Consider the following 25758-nt stretch of genomic DNA (forward strand, 5'->3'; position numbering starts at 1 on the left):
CAGTCATAGTTGCAAAATGTTTGGGATTCCCTGCCGTAACTGAACTGGTGCAGTCATTTCCATACTGAATTTTTTTTTACCATTGAAATACAATGGTAATGGTAAAGGTTGAATCTCAAACCCATGTTAATACCACTATCCTGCTCTGGACAATCTGTAATCTTTCCGAGTGCTACAGCAAAACTAGTCGTAGTACTGTTGTAGTACCTCTCTGGCAGTCAGCGCATGCTCCCCAGCTAGCAGCAGCATGCTCAGGCCACCCATCTTAGTCGGATCTACACAAACAAACACAGAGAGAAACAATATATCAACGGTAATCACTGACACTTACATGGTTTGGACACATGACCATGACGCACGTATGTGCTTGCAGAACATCCTATTACAAAGGCACAACATTAATATGGTGATGCTCTTTATCATATCGTGCTGTCATAGAATTCATTATTCTGGAAGGGATTCCCTCTAAAATTTGGAATGTTGCTTGTGTGAACATTTCACCCCAAAAGCATTAATGAGGTCAGGTAGTGATGTCTTCTCTGTGCAGACCACTCGAGTTCTTCCAAAAAGCTTCTTCGGTTAGTTCCAGTGAAATAATAATATAATTCTACAAAAGTCTTCCTAGACAATCTTCTGCCTCCAGCTTTGAGGGAAAAGTTTGGTGAATGTTCATATTTGGGGTTCATGGGCAGGCATTGACATATAGTTAGCCATTTGGAACGGCCCTCTGAACAATGCCAGAGACATATTTTGAAAATGTAATTTTAAATATATGTTTTACTCATATAATTTGTACTTGATAATAAAAGTCGACTTTCGAAATAAAATTTCCCTCAGTTGACTGCTGGAACTATCGGCTACTCGCAAAAAATAAACCGATAATTTTTCGCGCTTCTGGTCATTACAAGAGCGCCCTCTAGAGACGAATCACTGATGCCACATGCTGGGTTTTTTTTACACTCTAGACCAGGGGTCACCAACATGGTGCCAGCGGGCACCAGGTAGCCCACAAGGACCACATGAGTTGCCCGCAGGCCTTTTCTAAAAATAGCTGTTTCCTACTTTGTTAAATCATTGTGGATAATTATTATGATAAAACATTAACATGATCAGTGTCTTCACATAGATGAATATAATTAATTATTAATAATAACATATAATAAAAGGTAAAATGAGCAATTTTGTTATTTCAGATTAAACTGAAAACTGTGCGTATCAAACTGGTAGCCCTTCACATTAATCGGTACCCAGGAAGTAGCTCTCAGTTTCAAAAAGCTGTTGGTGACCCCTGATCTAGACTGTGCGCTGCACAGAGAGCGCTATGTTATTTTTATTATTTATAATTTATTAATTATATGTTTATTAATAATGTTTTACATGGAGTGTTATGATTCTTTTTTATCCAGAATCCATTTAAAAAACTACTGAATAATTAATCGTTTATTAACAAGTACAATCTAACTTATCGGTTGACCTCTAGTTATTAACAAACCCTAATAATTTAGACTTACCTACCAACCATATGCATATGCATAGGTGGGCAAATATTTTGATTTCAATAGCAATGATAGTAATATAGTAATAATGCTCTTTTAATAGGCGATACAGCTCTTGAAAAGTAATGTTCATTAGTACTATACGTTGCATAACAAAATGATAAACTATGGTAGCATTAGAAAGCATAATTATACATTTAAAAACAATAAAATCTCCACCGTAATGCCGGTAAACACTCCGGTGTTCATTTCTGGACCAAATTGGCCGCCATTAAAGAAAAGAAAAATTGTGTGGCCCCCACAAAAAAAAGTTTGGGGACCCCTGGTGTATACAGTCACCTCTAAAGGTACTGGGGAGACTTGATATTTCTTTTGTATTTGCGATCAAAAGATATTTAATATTCAATATTACCCCTTTAGCAAAAAGATAGAATGATCAAAATATAGAAAAAGAAAAGATCTGATTATGATCCAAAACTTATAAGCTCTCTGCACAAGCAGGGTGGACGTAGTGTTAAAGGATTGGACCTGCATCTTTTTTCTGTTTATTCTGAAACTCATGATAGTAGCAAAAGAGCGCATTCAAAAGTTAGATAAGTGTTTGCCAAAAAATGCATCCAAGCTAATTAGGGGGAACCTCCCCATGAAGCAGGACAATGACTCCAAACATACTCAAAGCATTTCATCAGGGGAAACAGTGGAAGGTTTTAGATGGGCCAAGGCAATCACCATTAAAACAAGTGAGCATGCATTTCACTTCCTTAAAAGGGAGACTGGATGGAGAAACCCCTCCAAAGTAGTACACAACGGATGGCTGTGCAGAATGTACCATGAATGTGAACACTCTAGAGATTGTTTTGTGTGAAAACCTCAGGAGATCAGCAGATTATGAACCTCAAACTAGCCCGCCAAACAACAATGCTAGGCCACTGAGATGAGATCTTTCACCATTCTGACGTTTGATGTGAACATTAATTAAAGCTCTTGACTTGTATCTTTATTATATTATATATTGCATGATATATTAACATTCGGTACAACCAAGATGAGGATGGGTTCCCTTTTGAGTCTAGTTCATCTCAAGGTTTATTCCTCAGACCATCTCAGGGAGTTTTTCCTTGCCACCGTCTCTGTGATCAGAGACAAACTTACAGACGCTTAACGTACATTCCAACTTAATCTCTGTAAAGCTGACAATGTACATTGTAAAAAGTGCTTTACAAATAAAATTAAATGAACTGGCACATAGACCACACCAGTCTGCGAATGTAATTAAAGCACACAATATGATATTTGTTCTGGTGTGAATGCATTATACACTTAAGACACACAAATATGCAAGCTTTAAAAAAAAATCCTTGTGCACAAAGGGAAAACTGATGTAAATTACACTTTGATGTGCACCAGTGTGATGCAAATTAAAAGGCAATTGTCAAGGTTGCCAACATATACAGTAAATACTTGGTTTGTGTTGCACCATTTGGCCATTTAGCTTCTGTTTCTGTGGAAGCTCCAATCCCTTGTGTTCATGCTGCTCTTTAATATTTGCTTCATTCATTCATTTTAACTTCAACTCTGGTCTATTGGTTTCCATCAGCGTGCCTGACAATTACGGTGCGAGACAGAAAACTACATCTGGTGAACGTTTTGTTGTGTGCTGATAAATGACCACACCGCGGCACGCTGGAAATTCATCTTGCTTCTGAATATATGACACTTTTAGTTTGAAAACTCGCAGCCTTATTGATGGGGCTATGCATGAGCAGGCAATCCAATTCTTTGCAAGTCAAAATGTGTTCAGAAATCAGAGCTTAGTGCAATCTTGAGTTGCAGATTTGTGCCTTTTGTTACATCTCACTTTGTGAATATGTCGCAGTTCCCAAAGTGATGAATATGGAGATCCGTGAAATTACGGAGCAATGTGAACAGTCTGCAACAATAGTTCAGGACCACAGGTTGCTTCTGATCACCATCGCTGCACACCTCAACATCTTTTAACTGGGATAAATAGACATCCGGTGCCACCCAGATGAGGATGAGATCCCTCTCGGGTCTAGTTCTTCTCGAAGTTTCTTATTTATGCTATCTCAGCGAGTTTTTTCTTACCACAGTCACCACTGGCTTGCTCATTAGGGACGAACTTACAATTATAAGGGACAAACCTATTCATTGTTTATTACCACATAATCTGTGAATTGAAATGATTTGAATTTCATCTGCTTTTGTTTCAGTTTCGCTCATGTGTCCACTCAAGTCCTGTCCTACTCGCCTTTCACCATTTTGATAAGTTTGTAATTTATGCTTATCCAAATAGCATGCCTATGCATGGTAGCTTGTATTTCGTTGTATTTCCTGCTTATAACACTTGGCCTATTGCTTTGTTGAAGGTCACAGATTATCCTTTGTGTGTCTGCGTGACATCTGCTATAAACAGTCACCAACTGATATTATCTGATCAACTCTAAATAGAGTTCTAAACTCTAAACTCACTAGAGTTCTACCAAAAAATGCTCACAAATTTTGCACTTGTATTGTAAATCCCATCATTCATCACATCATAATAAAAAATTTTTATTATGAAATTCAAATTAAAAAAACAATTAGCCATTAGATAAAAAAAATAAATAAATACTATATCTGTATCTCATGTAACCTACCTGCCATGGCAAAGTTTAGCTGTGGTGTGCTGTCAGTTTTGGGCACTTTTTTGGCAGCAGTGATGTCCTTGGCGTTGCTGGGGGGCAGAGACCAGGCCTTCTTACGCACATTACCCACTGCATGAGTAGGACTCTTCACCGGTTTGCTGGTGGCAGGACACCACTTATAGCCTGGGTTTGCTTTCATAAAGGCATCTTTGTACTGCACAAAATAGAGAGATGATTAGTGTATTCACATTCCTCACTCACAGCTACAAATCTCTACTAATTGGTCCATTGTAGTTGCTTAATTTGGTGAATATGCTTTTGCATAAATAACTGTATAATATGCTGGGATTTGAGGCTAGAAACTTTGTATCTTTGTAAAACACTGAATACTAAACAATTTCCATTTTACTTCCATTTAGCAGACTCACATTTAATGTCGGTACAAATGCTGCATGTTGTATACAAAAACACGGTTTTCCCACGCATTCTTTATCTGCAAAGCTCAGGTATTCACTGTGCAAGTGAAATCTGGCAAGATACAAAGCTATGATCTATTTATAAAATTCTTGTTCTGTTAGAATTAAGTCTTGGTCTGTTCAGACTTGTCAGGTGACTGGCTCATAAAGCTGGTTGAGGTTGCCAAGACTGTGCAAAGCCATCAGATTCTTCCTTGCATGTGCATGATTTCAGTTTTTATCATTCATAGTTGTCAAGTGTAAGAAAAGCTAATGAAGAAAAATGTAGTAATATGAACATGTAAGGTTTGCAACCGACTATGCTGATGACACTCGACTCATCTTCTTCTTTCCTACCTCAGATACCACAGCTTCCGCTCAGATCTCAGCATGCCTGGTGGACATATCTTCATGGATGAGTGCTCATCAACTAAAAATCAACCCCAGCAAAACCCGAACTGCTGGTCATCCCAGGTGATTCATCTCCAGGTCAGGATCTCAGAATCTCTCTTTATAACACTCTGCTTTCCCCTTGGGGGTACCTATATACAATCAACTGTTCTTCTGATTTGTTCTCTACAACACCAGAAAGAATCGACCATTCCTGTCCACACAGGCTGCCCAGGTGCTTGTTCAGTCTCTTGTCATTTCGAGACTGGACTACTGCAACTCTCTGCTGGCAGGTCTTCCTCTGAACGCTATTCGTCCACTGTAAATGGTCCAAAAGCAGCTGCACAACTTGTGTTCAACCTGCCCAAGTTCTCCCACACCACCCCACTGCTGCGCTCCATCACTGGCTTCCGGTAGCTGTACGCTTCAGATTCAAAACACTGATGCTTGCCTAAAACGCCAAAAATAGACCAGCACCTTCTTACCTCGGAGACCTCATCACACCTCGCACTGCACTACGCTGTCTGAGATCCTCCAGCACTGCTCGACTGATACCACCTTCTCTCAGAATGAGAGGTAAGTATACTTCAAGGCTCTTCTCTGTTCTGGCATCGAGGTGGTGGAATGAACTTCCCCTAGATGTCCGTATTGAGTCCCTGTCTATCTTCAAGCGATGGGTGAAGACCTAAGTCTTACTGAAACACTTAAAATAGCACTTATCCAGGTTTGCTTTGTCTTTTACCAAAAAAAAAAACCCTCTCAACAGAGTTGTAGGCTGATTTATCTTAGGTTTGTAATCTAGCGTACCAGTGTAGATTTATTCATTGACATAGACTTAAAGCACTTTTGTATGGATAAGGTCCTCTGCTAAATGCCATACATGTAAATCCATATGTAAATATATTTAATGTCAAATGTAATTTTTACAAATTGCTCTGCTGGGAAAACTTAAATGAAACAACGAAAGGGAACAAAGCTGAGTGCTCTTGTTAAATCTGGGAATTGTCAGGGATTTGCTGGTGATATGTCCCACCTCCTTGGCCATGTCGGTGTATTTCTGCTTCTCACTGGGCTCCAGCACGGCCCACCAGTCCGCCAGGATCTTGGTGGCTCCACGGTTGTCCAGTCTCGGGTGTTTCTGGCGCACCAGCGAGCGGTGCCGCTTACAAAAGAGCAGGAAGGCGTTCATGGGCCGGCGAGCGCGCTGCTCCGAAGAGTCATCGTCACAGTCATCCTCCATCGCCACACACTCAGGAACCTCACGGCTGTGCTCAGGGCTTTCCACTGGAACCTGCAAAAACACGTGCATGTTAATAACGCTGTTGCAGTTCGGTTTAGAACTTAACATTGTACATGTAGATATTGTAATTAGGTTGTATACATATCAAACAATACAACAAATACAAAACTGGTTGTACGGCCTGTTTATAAAGTGTCTATCAGAGACTAGCATTTCCAAATCCAAGCTGATCTGTATGTTTAATTATGGACAATCAGCTTTATGTCCACACGAATATGTTTTTAAATCGCTTTCACGTCGCAGTGTGGAATGTGGCTTTCAGAGGCATTCGATAACGATGCACAGACGCATTTTTATTCACATGACGGTGCCTTTTCCTGACATTGCTGCGACAACATTTATAGATGCTTCAGTGTGAACTTTTAAAAAATGATTGATAGTGTGGAGCATTTTTAGATGAATTTGGCATTTTCAAATTTATCTAGATTAGTGTAAGACATAGCCCTAAATTTAAAGCCCAGAGAAAACGCTGAGATGCACTGTGGCCACTGCGAAACAGATCCATATCTGCACATCTGTAGCTGTCACCACTGTTTTTTAATATATTATTAAAAGGGAAATGATAAAAGCTTACCTAGTAAGGCACAAAGCCTCATTTGTTATATTCTACTTACACTCAAACCCTGTGACTGTTCAGGCTTTCAGGCATTCCAAATGGTGTTTTACCAAGATGTCAGAAAAAGGCTCTTATGAGTGACATATCCATAGTGACATATTTCTTTGCATATCCCAGCTTGTTAGGAAGCTTGGGTTAGAGTACAGAGTCAGCCATGATACAGTGCCCCTGAAGCAGAAAGGGTTAAACACCTTGCTCAGGGGTCCAACAGTCGCACCTCCGACCTTCCGATCTGTAACCCAAAACCTTAGCCAATGAGCTACCACTTCCCTTCAGTGAGGTGGTAAAATGTGCACATATGTTGCTACGATTAATTCCAAATTTTATGCTTGTTTATTGCCTTCCCTTACCCAAGACCACTAGCTGACACACAAACTTAACTGTACCAATCATACTGCAATGAGTATCGTCCTTGGCATGAAACATTTTGGAATAATTTAAATTTTTGGTTAAATCTAGTACATTTCCACTTGTTGCTGCTTAATGCTTGTTATCTCTATCATGGCACCTGTTAGTGGGTGGGATGAGATATATGTGTTAAAAGCAGGAAAAATAGACAAGTGTAAAGATTTGAGCAAATTTGACAATCGCCAATTGTGATAGCTAGTGGTCCAAGGAAGGAACAGTGGTGAACCAGTGACAGGGTAGTGGGAAGCGAAGGCTGGTCCGTGTGGTCTGATCCAACAGACGAGCTCCTGTAGCTCAAATAGATGAAGAATTTAATGCTGTTAATGCTCGAAGGCTCAGGACTGTTATGGCAGCAAAAGGGGGACCAACACAATAATAAGCAGGTGGTCATAATGTTCTGCCTAATGTTATACTTTTCTTCTACTTTCAAAGTATGCCATTATTAGTATTATCTCAAGGCATGTGGATGCAAATGATACACAAAACACACTTAAGAATCCATTACAAATTAAATAAAAGTGTCATCATGGTACCTTCTCCAGCTCTTCATCCTCATCCTCTTCCTCTTCCTCAGAGAAGTCCAGGGCTTTCTTCTTGGAAAGCAGGGGGTGCCTCTGAAGGCACTTGCGTTTGGGGCGCTGCTTGCTGCTCACCTCGCCCTCCACCGGCACCTCCTTCCCCCCTCCTCCGCCCTTCATGCTGCTGAGGACCCTAACAAGAGCAAAGGTCAGAAGTCAAACCGGGGTTTCAAAGACCAGCTTTAAAAAAAAAGATAGAAAAAAGGCACAGAGGCGTGACACGCTTGTAATTACTTTGGTATTTTTTTTTTTTTTTTGGTGGGGCAGGGTGGTGGCACGGAAGTGTCGAGACTGGCTGTGATTCTATTTCAGAGGCAGACATCACTGAAATCTTTAATTCGTGTCTGATCAAACACAAAATCTCGCAACTGTGCTACGACCCCCTCATGAGGGAGCTTTGGCTTTGAAACAGACAGAGAAACCTTCAGGATACTTCGTTCATCTGCTGCAGCCTGGCTGCACCTATACAGTATGTGTGACCTTTACACACTTACACACTTACACACTTACACACACACACACACACACACACACTCCCCTCTGCTAATACGATCACACAGATACACGCCTACACTGTCCTACCACAACATTCGCACTCACTTCATTCTCATTCACCTAAACACACACATGGACACACACACACACACAACATACATTATCTGCAGTGCAGTGTTTAGCATAACCTCTGCTAAGTATTATGCACAGTCATCTGTGACTAGCAAACATTTCACTGCTTTCTAGCTGGTTTTCTTCCCTGAGTATCTGCTGCCCTCTTGCTGTTGAATAAATCACTCCAGTAACACGACGGCTCTGAATGAAAACTCAGTCTACGGGTTACAAAGTGATTCGGAAGTAAGAAAAAAAAAAAAAACACACACACACACCCATTTCACATTAATGTATAAACATGAACACTTCCACAATGATTCACCATCAGCATTTTTATGTTAAATAAAAAAAAAAAAAAGTTATGACACCTGACAACACAAAAGAAATGTATTATTTTTTGCATTTAGACACCAAGATTAAAGCTACAATTGACCAAAATCATTTGTTAGCGTGAGCAATGTGTGGAATGAAAACAAAGTTAAGAAAGAAACGGACCGAACTGGTACTGTGAAAGCTGCCATGTGGACCGGAAAGCGCACTTTGTTACCGAATGTAAACAAGACTCTGGATGTGCATTTGTTCAGGAACTGTGTCTGTTTTAATTGATGAAATCATTATATAATGTTTCCTTATTATTATTATTGCACCAGTATATTATTACAAATTACACCAAAAAGAAACAAATAAATTAATAAAAATAAATACGTTTAAAAAGTTTGAATTCGTACCTGCCCATTTATGAAAAATAAAATACTGTTTATGGAACATATGGTCAAAATAACTGGAGGGGAAAAGAAAAATGCTTATCTAACATTAAATACTGCTCTAGTCTGCCACAGCAGCAGTTGACAGCTCACTTTAGAACGAGTTCAGATTAAGACTCGCTACGATTGATTTGAACACATCAATTCTGCTTTTATGTCTTTATGAATATATCAAACACAGCGTGACGAAAGATTATTGGATTAGCATTCGTCGAATCGGGTTTTATTTTGGGTCAACTCCTGGAATTAGCTGAATAACTCTGTGAATGAAAATCAATAATTGTTCTCTCGAGTGGATTCCACAGTCCATGGACTGAATTCCTTAAACGGACCCAATTGAAATGGGGTTGACCTCTGCTTTCCAGCAGCCAGATAACAAAAACTGATTAACTGCAATGCTACTTCTGAGGTTGTACTCTGAGCTTAGAGAGAGAGAGAGAGAGAGAGAGAGAGAGAGAGAGAGAGAGAGAGAGACATGCAGTTCTTCTGGGGATAAATTCCTTTAGAAAATGGTGACATTTCTTTGGATTTTCACTGAAGTTCAAATGTCGAGCCAAATCTGGGGACAGTAGCACCTGCATGCACTGAGGAGACAAACATTTAGAGAATGTCTTTATACATTCAGTTGCTGCTAGCAGACAATAAATAATAAATAAATCAATCAATAATTTAGGCTTTATTTGACTTCTTTTGCCTGATTACAATTTTTCATTCTTTATAATGCGATAAATTATTAAGTTTTCCACAATTGATGCACTAAACCAGAAAAGTCACAAGAGCTAAGTCACAAGAATATTCTGAGAAAAATGTCTATAGATATGACACTATATTACACACACACACACACACACACACACACACACACACACACGTATATAAACATATATGTATTTGTGTGTAAGTGTATATAGCATACGTGTAATTTCACACACACACACACACACACACACACACACACACACACACACACACACACACACACACAGTAAACTGGTCCTGGTTATATAAACGTTTGGACACCTCCATCCTAAAGACGACAGGTGTAATTAGAGTAACAGAGTGAATAATATGGGGAAAATAACAATTGGAAAATGGTGGTGAATTTTTAGGTGATTTTTTTTTTAAACGTAATGAGTCAATTACACAATCACACCATTAGTAAATTAGCCATCTAATGTCGACATGGACGAGATGCTCAAAGCTGATATGTCAGTGAGACAATAGCGAAATATTTCGATTGACTGGGTCAGAGCAGTTCCAAAAATGTCGGGAAGAATGTAAAATGTAAATGAAAACAGAATGCAATAGTTCGCAAACCTCATAAACTCATATTTTATTCAGAGTAGAACATAGAAATCATGTAAATGGTTTAAACTGAGAAACTGTACCATTTTAAAGAAAAAAAGAGAAGGTAATTTGATGGCTGCAGCACTGCTCAAAAAAGGCTGAAAAAGTAAATGTTATTTTAAGGAACAGTTGAAGGAAATTTTGCGACTAATTACATTAATTAGCAACAGGTCAATGATACGATTGGGTAAAAAAGAAGTATCTTAGCGAGTGTCGCAGAAGTAAAGATAGGCAGCGGTTCACCAATCTGCAATAAATTGGAGAAAAATTTTAGAATAATGTTCCTCAGATTGCAAAGACTTTGAATATCTCATCATCTAACTGTTTTTAAAAGAAGAGGGGGTGCTACACAGTGGTAAACGTGGGCTTGTCCCTAGTTTTTGGGAAAACGTGTTGCGGACAACAATTTTTTTTTAACTTAACTTTTATTATCCTTTCTGTGGTCTGTTGAATAAAATACGGGTTTATGAGATTTGCAAAATCATTGCATTCTGTATACATTTATATAACTGCTGTTATAAATAACTATGTTAAATCACTACATGATCACTAATCATCACCCCCAATATCTTCATTTGTAAAGTGTGAGATGTGACACTTTGCTGTAGGCTTATTACATTTTTTCTGGGTCAAAATCTTCCTCCCTTTTGACCATTTAAGCTTGACTTTATTTGCTGGTATCCACGATAAATACAGCTGATGTTATCATAGAGCTAACGTATTTTCTATATTTACCACGACAGAAAGCAAGGAAGCCAAGTCAGTTCAGAGCACCTTAGGTGAGGTGAAGGAGACACTTTCGACAGTGTCTGTTAATAATAGAGAATTCAAAATACCTAAGAAGTTTTTCACAGACTCGCATGTAGATCTCAGGTTTTCTAAGGGTAAAATGTAAACAGCTTAACGGTCGGCGTTATTGTAATAAACATTACTTGATAACATGACAATAGGGATGTCCGGTCAAGGCACAGACTCCACAAGACCTCTGAAGTGTCATGGTATCTGTCACCAAGATATTAGTGACGGATCCTTTGAGCCACGAGGTGGAGCCTCCAAAGATTGGACTTGTTTGTCCAGCACATCCTACAGATACTCAATTGGTTTGAGCTGTGGAATTTGGACGCCAAATCAACTCTTAACATTTTGTCATTTTCCTGAAATTATTCCTAAAGTATTTTTGCACTGTGACACTGTACATTATCTAAATGAAATAGGCCATTTCTACAAGAATAAAAATTGCTGTTGTACTTGGTCTGCAACGATGTTTAGTAAGGTGGTACAAGTCAAAGTAACATCTACATGATTGCAAGGACCCAAAACTTCGAAGCAGACCATTGCCCAGAGCATCACACTGCCTCTGCTGACTTGTTCTCCCTCCATACACAGCATGCTGTAATGCATTGCGTGCTCTGACATCTTCTCAGCAATTTGTGCTACAGTAGCTCTTCTGTGAGATCAAACTATATGCGCTAGCCTTCTCAATCCTTGCGCATTAACTGGGCCGGGTGTGCCCATGACCCTGTCGCTGGTTTCGTGTTTGTCTTTCTTTGTACAATTTCTCACAGATACAAGCCCACTGCATATGAAAACACCCCACAATATCTGCAGTTTTGCAGATGCTCTGACGCAATCATCTAGCCATCCAAATTTGACCTTTGATCCTTATTTTTGCCCATTTTTTCCTGCATCCAACACAACTTCTTTCCTGTTGACTTTCTGCCTAATATACACTGCATGGATAAAAATGTGTGGATTACTGACCAAAGATATCTCTGTGCTGTTTGAACCTTCCATTACACATTTAGTCCCCATTTGATGTTATAATAACCTCCACTCTTCTGGAAAGATGTTTCACTAGATTTTGAAGAGTGTTTGTGGAGAATTTCTTAGTAAAGTCAGGTAACTGTTGTAGGGTGAGGAGTCCTGGGGTGTAATCAACATTCCGATTTATCCCCAAGGTGTTCAGTAGGGTTGAGGTCAGAGCCCTGTAGTAAGCCATTTAAGATCTTTCACTCCCATAGAAACCATGTCTTCATGAAGCTCACTCTGCATAGGGTTACGATCATGCTGGAACGGGATGGGGAGTATGAATTCAAGTGAAGCGAAAATGTATTGCTAGCGCATCCAAAGACGTCCTATACAATTGTGTGCCTAAGTTTGTGGTAAGAGTTTGGTGAAGAACTTCAAAGAGCTGAAAAAGTCGTGTCAAAATTAATGTGTCTAAATAGTGTCTCTCACACCCCTTGCAACAAAAGAATGTTATTCACATCAAATTTTAGTCATTCTGATTGTGATATGTTTTGAGTAATCAATGTATACATATGTGTATAAATGCGTGCAATCTATTATTGTGATTTATTCTTTTTCACACAATGACTTAGTTCTGTCTAGCACTACTAACAGTTTTTGGATTATGTACCCATAAGAAACGAATAAAACACCACAGTGGGTTGTTATAAGTTGTTAAAAGTCATACAACCATGTCACAATGCTATTACTACAACAAACTGAACGAAACCTAATACCACAGCGGTCACTTTATAGATTCAATGTTCTAGATTGTCAGCTTGACACAAAGTTATTCCTGTTATTTGTCTTAAATTTCTTTCTTTTGTGTTAATAATAAATAATATTGCTCGTCATGGTACTAAGTATATACACGATTTAAAGTACTCTAACATGAAGGCTTTGTCGTAGTGAAAAACTTAAAAGTAATAGCTTTACCTGGGGGAAAAAAATACAGGTAGTCCCCCAACTTATGATAGAGAAGACACCATTGTAATTTAAAAATATTCAAGTATTTTATTTTATTTTAAGTAGAGACATTGCCGGGTTAGTATACTGTAATTTGTTAATAATTTAAGAAATTAGAGTACATAATTTTATCAAACAGAACAATTTATATAGTCTTGTACTGTATAAACTTTACAATATATTAGGGCTGCAACTAACTATTATTTTGAAAATCAATTAGTCTGACGATTTTTTTTTTTTCGGATAATATATAATATATAAGCCGCACCCACTGAATTTTACAAATATTTACATTTTTAACATAAATATGTCGCACCTGTCTATAAGCAGGTATCTACATTTATGTACTTTACACAGGCTTTAACGAAAGACACGTTGTAACAGGTGAAATATGTTGCGCTTCCTTTAGGAGCATAGCAGTATTACTGCGGGTGTCCAAGATGAGGATTATGTCCTTATTATTTTCTGATGCTCATTTCTAAGTTTCTTTGACTAACCCGTAACGCTGTTGCCAAGAAAAATAAAAAAGCACGAGTTTTGGAAACCTGTCTGTGCTTATATGATTTCTGTTGCAACTGGAGTTAGCGAGCTCTTCCTTCACCCTGACTCAACACGTTACAACGGCTTGTATCTAAACAGTAGCCGACCAAGAAAGTCATTGTTTACTGTCTTCCTCCTTCCTTTCACAACAATTTCTCTCGGGAGTTTATCTTTTGGCATCGCCGTGCGTTTAAAAATCACCCGATGGAAGTTTTTTTCTCCCGAAGCCGTGCAGCTCAGAACACAGGTGAGGTGCGTTTTTTCGTTACCGTTCGGAAATTTAATTGGTCTAATGAAATAGGGTTTGGTTTTTTGGCTTGAAGTTTGTGAAACCGGGAAAAACCCAGGAAAAATCCATAAATTAGCCGCTTCGTTGTTTAAGCGTGGGATAAAAGTAGCGGCTTATAGTCCGAAAAATACGGTATACACAACCCTAATTCAGGTTATTAATTTATAAAAGTGTACTTAAAAATGGCAAAAGCCACATAGTGAGTTTAACTATCTTTAATTTATACATTTTAAAGCTAATAGTAGCTGCTTGTTGAGGAGTGTGGGATTTCTCCTTTAAACAAATTCCCCCAGTTTCTTTCTGTAAAAAAAGAAAGAAAAAAAAAAGAACGCAGCATTTGAGTATGCAAGCTGAAGCAATTTGTGTAAATCGACATTTTTATTGTATTTTGTAGATGCCAAGTTGACAACTATGCTTAAAAAATCTATATAAAATACATTATTATTTTGACAATTTTTGTTGGAAAAAAAAATTAGACATTTTTGTTCAGTTGTGAAGAAATAAGCATCTAGAATATATAATAAAATCTTGTATAATAATGAAATTGTATATGCATTCATTAAATATGCAAACATTAAAAACAAGCATTTGAATGTAGTAAAGCCACAGTAAATCATGTTTAAAAACAGATAAGTTCTGGTTGTAGTAATGTACAAATGATATAAAAGGAGAATGAAACAGAGACGTGCAGCAAGCTAACAGGTTTGATTTTAAAAAAATAAAATAAAATATGCACTGCTGTACAAATGCATAGGCATTCGCTCAAAACCACAACAGTGACTAAAAATGTAATCGTTTACAACATCGCCGCTGTTATTTGCTAATTTTAGATTTAGTATTGGTTTAACTGAATCCTGAATGCGACTGTCCTGAAGTTAGCAGTTAACAGTTTACACAATAGCGCTTCATTAAACCTTACCATTTTCACAAGATAAGGATTACACAGTTTTTGCTTACCGTGCTGATGTTTCGCCTTCATCCGTGGCACCAGTGTGTTTTATTTTCACATGCTCCTGCATCAGTGTGGTATTCCATCCCACCCACGCGCCGCTTTGCAATAACTTGCAGGTACAGTTTTCTTTGTTGCGTTTAATATAAAATGCTCTTGGGATGCACATTTTTTCCTGCCGCCGGTCGAATCCTGGTGTCTGTGTTATTTTAGCGTCACGCTTAAGCAGTCCAACTAATTGATAACGACATTCGTTTACAACTAATTTTATTATCGAAAATTTTCGATTTTATCGATACAATATATATGTGGCAACATGCTTATAATCTGAGTTTGAGAGGAATTGAAGAGTCCACCACAATACAAGTCCCTAAAAATTTGCCAGTACTACAGAAACAATAAAGTTTTGCCTAGAAACCATTATTGCTTTTAGTTTTCAACCACGTTATAGAAAACTGATCAATTAGACTTTAGTATTCAACAGTGATGTGGTTCAGAGCGTTTTATATAGCTAGAATCATTAACAATCCTAACAGTGAAGTGTTTTTTTGAGCCTCTGGAGAGTACTAATTTTTGCTCCAGCCATGATGTGTAGTTGATTTCTGTGTTCGTCCTAGAAATATTGCACATATTTCAGGTGGGCAGGATTTATATCAGTATAGACCCCTTTATAAACTCCATTGTGGGATTAAATTTCAGTTTACTATGACACATAATACATGGTATATAAAAATGCCCGTCAAATAAATAAATATGAAATTCAAACATTATTGAATGGACACTGGCCAACAGTCCTGTCATGAAATGCAGCTTTCGCTGTAACAAACAACATTCCACTCTACTCTCAGGAGAAACTGCATCACTCACAAGAAGGTTTTAAATAAACACGGTCACCTCTAGATACATATCATCTAACTCTAACCTAGCATTACACCCCAAACTGTACTTACGCTAAACCGTAAGGTCGTACACCTGACTTGTTGAAATTGCTGTTTACACACACAGCTGGGACGATCGCCTGTTAAATCAATTAGCTTCATTTCTCCTGCAATACATCTTTTTCACATGTATTAAACTTGATGTTATATATATTTATTTATTTATTTATTTATTTATTAGTTGTGGTTATTGGAATTGTCTCCTTTTTGAATTCCCATTTTCCCAAGCACCAGATGAAACACAACAAGACTTCAAAGCCTCTAGATGTTTGAACTACATTTCCTGAACGTTTAGCCTGGAAAATGATTTATACTAAAAACAAGCTGTGTCAAAGTAAGCCTTATTCACCTTTGATTTACGTATATATATATATATATATATATATATATATATATATATATATATATATATATATATATATATATGTATATTAAACTTTCTTTCGGCTTCTCCCGTTAGGGGTCACCACAGCGGATCCCCTGCTGGATGCCCTTCCTAACGCAACCCTCCCCATTTATCCGGGCTTGGGACCGGCACTGAAAGTGGCTGGGGTCGGTTCCCTGACCGGGGATCGGACCCGGGCCGCAGAGGATGTGACGTCTTACGGTAAACCCTTTTTCATTTAGCATTTTTACTTTCTGCTTCTTTACACAATATTACTCATTTAAACTATATCAAATTTGAATATGATTAGAACAAAAAAATTGCAGCTCAAACATTTAATAATGTAGACGTCCAAATAACAGTTAGTGGGGTTTTTATAACCATATACAGGACTGTGTAAAAGTTTAAGGCAGAAAGGGGAGAGGGGATAATATGCTATAAAATAAAAATTTTAATTAGAGGCAATAAAACTATAGAATTGTTAATAGTTTATTTTTATAAGTTAAAATATAAGAAAATCAATAAACAGAAGAGAAATCTAAATCTAATCAATATTTGGTTTGACCACTCTTTGCCTGCAAAACAGCATCAATACTTCTAGGTATACTTGCACACAGGTAGGTTGTTTCAAGCATATTACCACACAACTACCGTATTTTCCGGACTATAAGCCGCTACTTTTTTTCCCACGCTTTGAACCCCGCGGTTTAAACAATAAAGCGGCTAATTTATGGATTTTTCCTGGGTTTTTCCCGGTTTCACAAGCGACATGCCAAAAAACTGAGCCCCATAACATTAGACCAATGAAATTGCAGAACGGGTTCAGGTGAACCAATGAAATTCTTTATATTAAATCAGATGCGCTCTCACTGAATCCCACATCAGAAATATGGATGAGGTTCCTCTGGCGTTTGACTGTATACAGCAAAGGCGAATTATTCGTCACGTTGAAAACAACCGGGCATAAAAAAAACGCACTTCACCTGTGTTCTGAGCTGCACGGCATCAGGAGAAAAGCTTCACCGATGGTGATTTTTTAAACGCACGACGATGCCAAAAGATAAACTCCCGAGAGGAATTGTTGTGAAAGGAAGGAGGAAGCCAGTGAACAATTACTTTCTTGGTAGGCTACTGTTTAGATACAAGCCGTGTAACAGACACTGTCTTTCGTTAAAGCCTGTGTAAAGTTCATTAGTTTCAGTGTAGACACCTGCAGCTTATAGACAGGTGCGGCGTATTTATGTTCAAAATAAAAATCTTTGTCAAATTCAGTGCGTGCGGCTTATATTTGGGTGCGCTTAATAGTCTGGAAATTACGGTAATCACAGATCTTCTGTGGATGTAAAGTTGGCTGACTCGAATACTTCTTTTGCTTCATGTAATCCCAGATAGACTCGATAATGTTGACGAAACCATCACTTCTGCTCTTTTCTATGCTGAAGTTTTTAATGGTGTAGGATTTATGTTTGAAGTCCTTGTTCTGCTGCAGAATAAATTTGGGGCGAATCAGACACCTCCATGATGGTATTGCAGGATGGATCTGCATGTATTTATAAGCAGTGAGGACGCCATTAATCCTGACCAAATCACCAACTTTATTTGCTTCACTGTTGTCTGCAGACACTCGTTATTGTACTGTATTGTAGGTATTGCTTTTTGTCCACAGTTCTTCTTTATTTCATTTACTTGTCTAGACAGTAAATGGGTATACCTGGGACATCTTCCGAAGTTGAAAGCACGATGTGTCTTTCTCTGCTGCATCGAAGCCTTGGCTGACCACTGTGTCTACGGTCCTCAACATTGCCCATACTTTTGTGAGTTTTCAAAATAGCTTGAACAACACATCGTAAAACCTCAGTCTGCGATGAAATTGACCTTGCAGATATAGTGTCTTGCCATGGTGTATAACCTGTGACATGGAACTGTCTTCCACACACTCACTTTACTAGCAGAGATTCACCCAGTCTCGTTCCTCCTACACAGCTGTTTCTGTTTCAGTTAATGGCTGTGTTTTACATTTAACCATGAAATTAATGATCATAAGCACCTGCTTGTTTTAATTGGTTAATCATACACCTGACACTGTCCCTACAAAATCTTTGACTTTGTGCAAGTATACAAGTTTAAGAATTGAAAGCTAAAGAGTAGTCACAATAAATATTGATTAAATGGAAAAATATATATATTTTTGCTTGCTTTGTATTTTATAAATGAATAAAAAAGGAACAATTTCCAATAGAAATCATATTTGAAAGCAATACAGTAAAACCCCGTTGTACGAGCATAATTCTTTTATGAAACTTGCTTGTAGGTCCATTTGCTCGTACTTTCGAACTGATTTTTCCCATAAGAATTAATGTAAAAGTGATTTAATCCGTTCTGAAACCTCATTCGATCGCTTTTTTCTGCACTTAAAAAGTATTTGTAGCCTATTTTAACAAACAAATACACCGCAAATTACCGTAATGTAAAAATAATTGAACACTTACCCATGTGGTAGTGGTTGATTGCGAGTGTAAGACACACACCACGCTCGTAACCTTCTTGGTTTCAATGGTAATTCTATTTACTTTTTTTTTTCCCAGCACCATTACTGATTTTCTTGGGAGACATTTTTCAGGATTTTTAGTGAAATAAAAATAACACTAAAAAAGTTACGTTTTTGCTGCACTGAACAATGAGAGCGACCGAGCGATACGTCATCATTTGAGCGACTGATGTTACCCTTGGCCAAAAGCGGGGAACCGGCAGCGTGGGTTTGCTTGTGCCTTTGAAATTTGCTCACAAATAGGGTAAAATTTTGCGAGCAAGGTCACTCGTATCTCTGTTTGCTCGTACTATTAGTTGCTCGTACAACGGGGGTTTACTGTAATAGTTTACAGAATTTAGTCACACCTGCCGAAAACTTTTGCACAGTACTGTATATTCTTTAAGTAACAGTACTTTTACTTGAATGACTATTTTAATGTGCTAATCACATCTAAAAACAACAAATTTTTATGAAAATATTAACGATTTTGCAACAGTAAAGCAAGTAGATCCTACAGTCACTCCTCGTTTTCATTAATACATTATCTTATATTTTATTATTTTTAGATTATGTAACAAATCAGTAAAATTAATTCATAAAGATTTAATAACGTTATTATACACTAAGATTAAAACTTGATTTTTTATCCACGCTAACATAATCTGCTCTACAGTAATAAACAGTAAAACTGCATAGACATTTTCATTATGCATTACATGTTCGAATATAACAAGGTACTGTATTTATGTAGCACTTATATGTCACAATACTAGAAATGTTAACAATGGTAGGTTTTAAAAGACCATGGGAAATCAAATGCTCGATAATTAATTGAGGGAAACAAGCAAACAAGTCAACTATCAAAAGTCATCGATTATTAAACTGATCCACAGTTTAACAAAACAGTACATAACATCACATTTCTTTTAGCGGAAAAACTAATTCTAACATTTCTGAAATACGAAGGTGATGCATTCCATTCAACGGGGCAAAAAGAATTGATAATTACATACATTAAATACATTTGGACTCCCAATGGATTTAGGAGATGTGCCTTGTAGCCAGAATTATGTGGACATTTCTCTTAATCCTGGAGTTCAGATGTTTCAGTCACACCTAGTGACAAAATAATAGACACACAATCTCTCTAGACAATACAAAGAATGTTCAGTAACTTTAATCATGGCATTTCCATTGGATGCCACCTCTGCCATAGTTCCATTACCTATCTAGTGCTGCATCAGTCAAAATATACTGCCTCTGGAAGCAACATCAGCTTTTTAATTGTGCATTAGGAGCTTCATGAAATGGGTTTCCATGGCCAAACAGCTGCACACAAGCCTAAGACATTTTGTGCACCAGAAGGGGTGGTGTATAGCCACTGGACTGGAACAGTGGAAACGTGTTTTCTGGACTGATGATTTGCACTCCACTATCTAGAAATCTAAAGGACAAATCAAGCTTTGGCAGACGCCAAGAGAACTCCCTCCTACCAGAATGCATAGTGCCTACAGTAAAGTTTGGTGGAGGACAGATAATGGTCTGGGGCTGTTTTGTAGTGTTTGTGCTCTATCACTTGCTTCCAGGAAAAGGGTCAATGCTACAATTGTAGACTTTTAACTTTGTGGCAAATGTTTGCGCAAGACATCCAGCATGACCATGCTTCTACATACAAAGGGAGATTCATAAAGATACACTATATTGCCAAAATTATTTGCTCATCAGCCTTCACATGAACTTGAGTAACATCTGATTCCAGTCAAGTTCTTCCACACCAAACTCACTAATCCATGTCTTAATGGAGCTTGCTTTGTGCACTGGTGCGCAGTCATGTTGGAACAGGAACGGGTCGTCCCCAAACTGTTCCAACAAAGTAGGGGGCATGAAATTGTCCAAAATGTCTCAGTATGCTGAAACATTAGGAGTTCCTGTCACTGGAACTAAGGGGCCGAGCCTAACTTCTGAAAATCTACCCCACATCATAATCCCTTCCTCTACCAAACTTGTCCGCAAGACAGTGACGCATGATTAGTCACTCCAGCGAACACGTCTCCGCTACTCTAGAGTCCAGTGGTGACGTGCTTTACACAACTACATCCGATGCTTTGCATTGCACTTGGTGATGTAAGGCTTGGATACAGCTGCTCGACCAGCCATTCCATGATGCTCTTCAGCTAATCTGAAGGCCACATGAAGTTTGGAGGTCTATAGCTATGGTCTCTGCAGAAAGATGGTGACCTCTGTGCACTATGCGTCTCAGCATCCTCTGACCCACTCTGTTATTTTACGTTGCCTAACACATCGTGACTGAGTTGCTGTCGTTCTCAATCGCTTCCACTTTGTTATTTACCACTAACTGTTGACTGTGGAATATTTCGTAGCGAGGAAATTTCATGACTGGACTTTGCACAGGTGGCATCCTGTCCCGGTACCGCGCTGGAATTCACTGAGCTCCTGAGAGCGACCCATTCTTTCATAAATGTTTGTAGAAGCGGACTGCATGCCCAGATGCTTGATTGTATACACCTGTAACCATGGAAGTGATTGGAACACCTGAATTCAATTATTTGGATGGGTGAGTGAATACGTTTGGCAATATAGTAGATGTTTTGGATAACTTTGTGTTAAGAACCTAAGAGCTTCTCATCCTACAGTGCCTGGCCTTACAAATCCTCTTTTCACTGAATCGCAAATACTGATGATAGGCAACAAGCCAAGATTTTGTAGAAAGCCTGCCCAGAAGACTGGAGGCTGAGATAGCCGCAAAGCGGTAGCAGCCCATGGTTTTGAATGAGAATCCCAACAATCTCATATAGATGAGACAGACAGGTGTCCATATAATGTCTGTTACGTTTTTGTCTGGCAAAGTTTGCTCAGTACAACTTTTAATGTAATAAAAAAAAAAGGTGTTTTTGGGAAACTTCTACCTTATAAATTACATAATATGCATATAATTCAGCGATTGCTTTTAATTGTTTTGTAACTATGGCTAAACAGAAAAGCTGTGTACACAGTAACCGTGATTTCACCATCATTTCATTTCAGTCAAGTTCCACCTGAGCCATGCTCATATAGGATTAGTGAACAAGACAAAATAATAGTATGCTGTTGTTTCTGATGCCTCAATGAATGTGCTGCTTTGTTATGACATAAATAGGGTCTGTGACCGTATATATACCTGCAGGACGGTAAATAGAGTGATAGATACATCTCCAGTTGCTACACTGTTTCCATTGTTATATAATAGTATACAAAATGTTATTTCAACTCATTTAAACCAGCAGTCACCAACCTCTTTTTTGCACCCTGAACCATTTTCAGGCAAAACTATTTTTTCATGTACCTGAGCAATGGGTGTTACGTGCATAACTAAACGCAATAATGTACATATCATAAAACTAGTATACAAATATGAATTTAATATGAATATAATTATAATGCAGAATCAGGGAGAGATTCATTTCCTGATGCACAGAAAAAACTGCGACTGAAACAATGTGGGAAATTGGCACCGGCAGAAATGGTAATTTTTCAAAAAACAAACCCCGTACAGACTGTGAAAGTGGGAATAATGGGGGCGTTTGGGGGACATTCAAAAGTTCTTATTGTGACTGTGCAGCCATGGTTGGGGAAAAAACTATTGCACAATGACTTTCCTCAAGGAGTATTCTCTACTTTTCAACTGTTCTTTTTCTCCGTGTTATAACAAAAAGTCAATTTTACAAACCTTTTAGTCAATTCTTCAATATTATCAATACGGACACTGTTGCAGGTCCTTTGCATAATGAAAAAAAAAACACAATGCAAACAGATACTATATAATAAAAATGCATTTTTGTGTGCATTAATCTCACCATGTATTCGGTTTTAGACCTTTCCTCCCAACCCCCGTCATTCGAGTGTGTTCCTGAGCAGGATAGGTTATGAGCGAATGATCATGGCATACAGTAATGTTGAGGTGATCTCCCGGCCGGGGCGGATGTATAGCGAATGAGGTAAAGATTTGGAGACAGAGGTATAAAGAAGCTGTGTGGTGTTTGAGCTTGAAAACCGAAATATGGCATGATCTGAAGGGTGTACTTACTTAATCACAGACTACTATGGAAATGCTGGATTTGAAAGATGAAGATGGATCTGTCAGTCAGGCTGTGACATGCGATGATGGTGACCTACAAAACACACACACACACACACACACACACACACAGCTCGTCCTTAATGCAGGAATTCACAGCGTCGGTCAGCTACATTTTAAAAGGACATTTCACCTCGGCATATACGTGTGTGTGTGTGTGTGTGTGTGTATTCGTCTGTTTGGCTTCGCGTGTGTGTAAGAGAGAGAGAGAGAGAGACGTGCAGCGATCAAGCTACTAACTACTCTTCAATTATCGTCAATGTATCGAATCGTCAAGTACCGATGCCGAATCCTCCACTCGGTTCCTAACCTGTTCCGTGCTTGATCGGACAAAAACCGGACGATAATCGAGAGTGCAGTTCCGCAGGTAGAGCCCTGGTGCAAGCCAAGTGCCCCCCCGAGATCCGCGTTATCAATCAAGAAGTACATTAAAAGCCCCCACATACCGCCTGTATTCCTTCTGTCTCCACATCAGGCTGGTTAATTAGGCCGCCTGAGCCCTGGTCCGAACCTGCTCGCTTTTACATCACGGTGCAAAATGTCGATCTAGGGGTCTGACAAGCCAAAGACAGACAAGCCAAAGAGAGTCCATCTTGCTTTAGGGAAATCGAAGCAGCAGAAATCTCCCTCCTGTCAAACTCGTCACGGGGGAAATACCAAAAAAGCTTGTTTCTGAGAGAAATCCCAGTTCGGTGGTGGTGTTAGTTAATGGGAGTTCGCACTTTGCTGACCAGGCGGCCTCGACAGGTCTCTCCAACCGAGTTACGGCAAAAGAAAAGTAGCTCGCTAGCTAGCTTAGCTCACTGATGCGAACTGCTGATCTGCTCTACTCTACTCTGCTTCACGAACGTGTCATGAGCAGATCTCGAGTCATCGCTTTGCCTCGACATCGTGCCACTTTTTTCCCCAACTTTTCCTCCTAGATTTGGCTCGGTTTGATGATCATCAGGGCGGCGTGCTCACCGGCTCGCTTGCATGTCTTTTTTTGTTGTGTGTGTGCATATATCTAAGCAGGCGTTCTGATGAGGGGAAGTGCCCCTGTTCTGTAGCTCTGATGAGAGCAAAATAAGCTGTTTCTCAGCTCGGGTTGTACATGTCGTCCGTGTGCATGCTCGATCTCACTGAGCTTCTGGTTGCGATTTTGGGGGGCTCAGACTGCCCTCAATCAGCGACTACGCGTGTGGATCACTGGAGCCGCGTATAGGAAATGGTGCTCAAGTCGCAACGCTGCGAGCCGACCGACGGAAATTTCGCACCGACCTGCCGCGAGCAGCCCCATAAATCCGCACTGGGGCTGCTGAGCAGGAAAATCCATCCGAGTTTTCTGTCATGACGGCGTCGAGAAACGGAAACTTACCCCATGAAGGCGAGTCCGAACACCGAGGCCTTGTCATTCCAACCTCCGTCCACCTTCAACTTACTGACATCCTTCTGCACTGGCCGTACTGTACAGAGCAGGCAGAGGCAGGCGCACACACTCACACACACACACACACACACACACACACACACACACACACAATTCACTCACTCACTCAGTCACACTTCACACGCCTGCTGCTGCCGCTGCTTCTTTTTTTCCCTTCTCTCTCTACCGGATGGACGTCCCCGTAAACGCTGCAAAAGTGCCCAGAAAGAGTGTGTCTGTCAGTCATCTAAACGAGTGGCTGGAGCACTTTCGATTTACTCGAGACACTGTTTTTCTGGGCATGTTTTTCTCCAGCCCTCCCCCTCTAACTGCGTCCCCACTCACTGCCTGTGTGTGTGTGTGTGTGTATGAGGATGTTGTATTGGGTTGTAATGACTGGCCTAGCCATTAATTAAGCAGCATCCAAATGTCGGTCTAACGTCAACTTTTCGCGTCAAAGATCTGTATTGAGACACCGGAGATCTCTGCGTAGTGTGTGTGTGTGTGTATGAAAGAGAGAGAGAGTGAGTGTCATGCTTCCTGGGTGTTGTATGAGAGAAATGGTCAGTGAAGTAGTGTTGCTCTCAAGCTCTTACCTGAAAACACTTTCAAGTGACACAATGTTGTTGCGATTGTAAGCTTGTCCACCTTCTGTCACCCTGCCGATTGTGTGTATCTGTGTGTGCACTTTTTTCTCTCTTGCTACTGTACACAGAGTAAGTGTGTGTGTGTGTGTGTGTGTGTGTGTGTGTATCGCCAGCCGCGATTGGCCGCGTACTTGAGAGGCAGCGACACACAGCCACACAGAGCGCTGAACATTTCCAACCGCCCAGCAGAGCCATACATTCATCCAACATCTTAATGTCTTTGGTTATGCACTCACACACACACACACAGACACACACACACTCATACACACGCAGAAACATAACACAACGAGCTCGGCGGTTATGCAGGAAACGTTCACTCGATGTGAACAGCAACGACATGGAGGCGCTTTTGCTCGCCTGAGAAGCCAAAAGGCTGCACCGCCAGTACAATGTCAACCAGCATTATTTACCGAGGGGACACACTGATGCACTGCTCCACCACGCCGAGATTATAACTGAGCCGAGATCACTTGATCACTTGGTCACTGCTGTGTGAAACGCATTCCTCGTTGCACTCTATCTAAAGCACTTTACTATCTATCTGTCTATCAGTGCTGTATAATCCCATTCTT

General features: G+C 39.4%; 1 protein-coding gene across 5 annotated transcripts in view; it reads right to left on the reverse strand.

Annotated features, from left to right (window-relative positions):
* Positions 1 to 25276, reverse strand: part of LOC124393690 (HMG box transcription factor BBX) — a 42829-nt gene extending 17553 nt beyond the window's left edge. The window contains exons 1-7 of one of the 5 annotated variants that reach the window (XM_046861666.1): positions 25133 to 25261; positions 24486 to 24745; positions 23078 to 23162; positions 7844 to 8021; positions 6020 to 6277; positions 4154 to 4355; positions 208 to 275 (exon numbers count right to left, since the gene is read on the reverse strand). In XM_046861666.1, the coding sequence (XP_046717622.1) occupies positions 208 to 275; positions 4154 to 4355; positions 6020 to 6277; positions 7844 to 8008 (693 nt within the window). In that variant the 5' untranslated portion in view covers positions 8009 to 8021; positions 23078 to 23162; positions 24486 to 24745; positions 25133 to 25261. The other 4 variants (XM_046861667.1, XM_046861669.1, XM_046861665.1 and 1 more) reach the window with 4 other exon arrangements.
* Between the last annotated feature and the right edge of the window lie 482 nt (positions 25277 to 25758).

The sequence above is a fragment of the Silurus meridionalis genome, chromosome 11 (assembly GCF_014805685.1).
Source record: "Silurus meridionalis isolate SWU-2019-XX chromosome 11, ASM1480568v1, whole genome shotgun sequence".
NCBI classification, from domain to species: Eukaryota; Metazoa; Chordata; class Actinopteri; order Siluriformes; family Siluridae; genus Silurus; species Silurus meridionalis.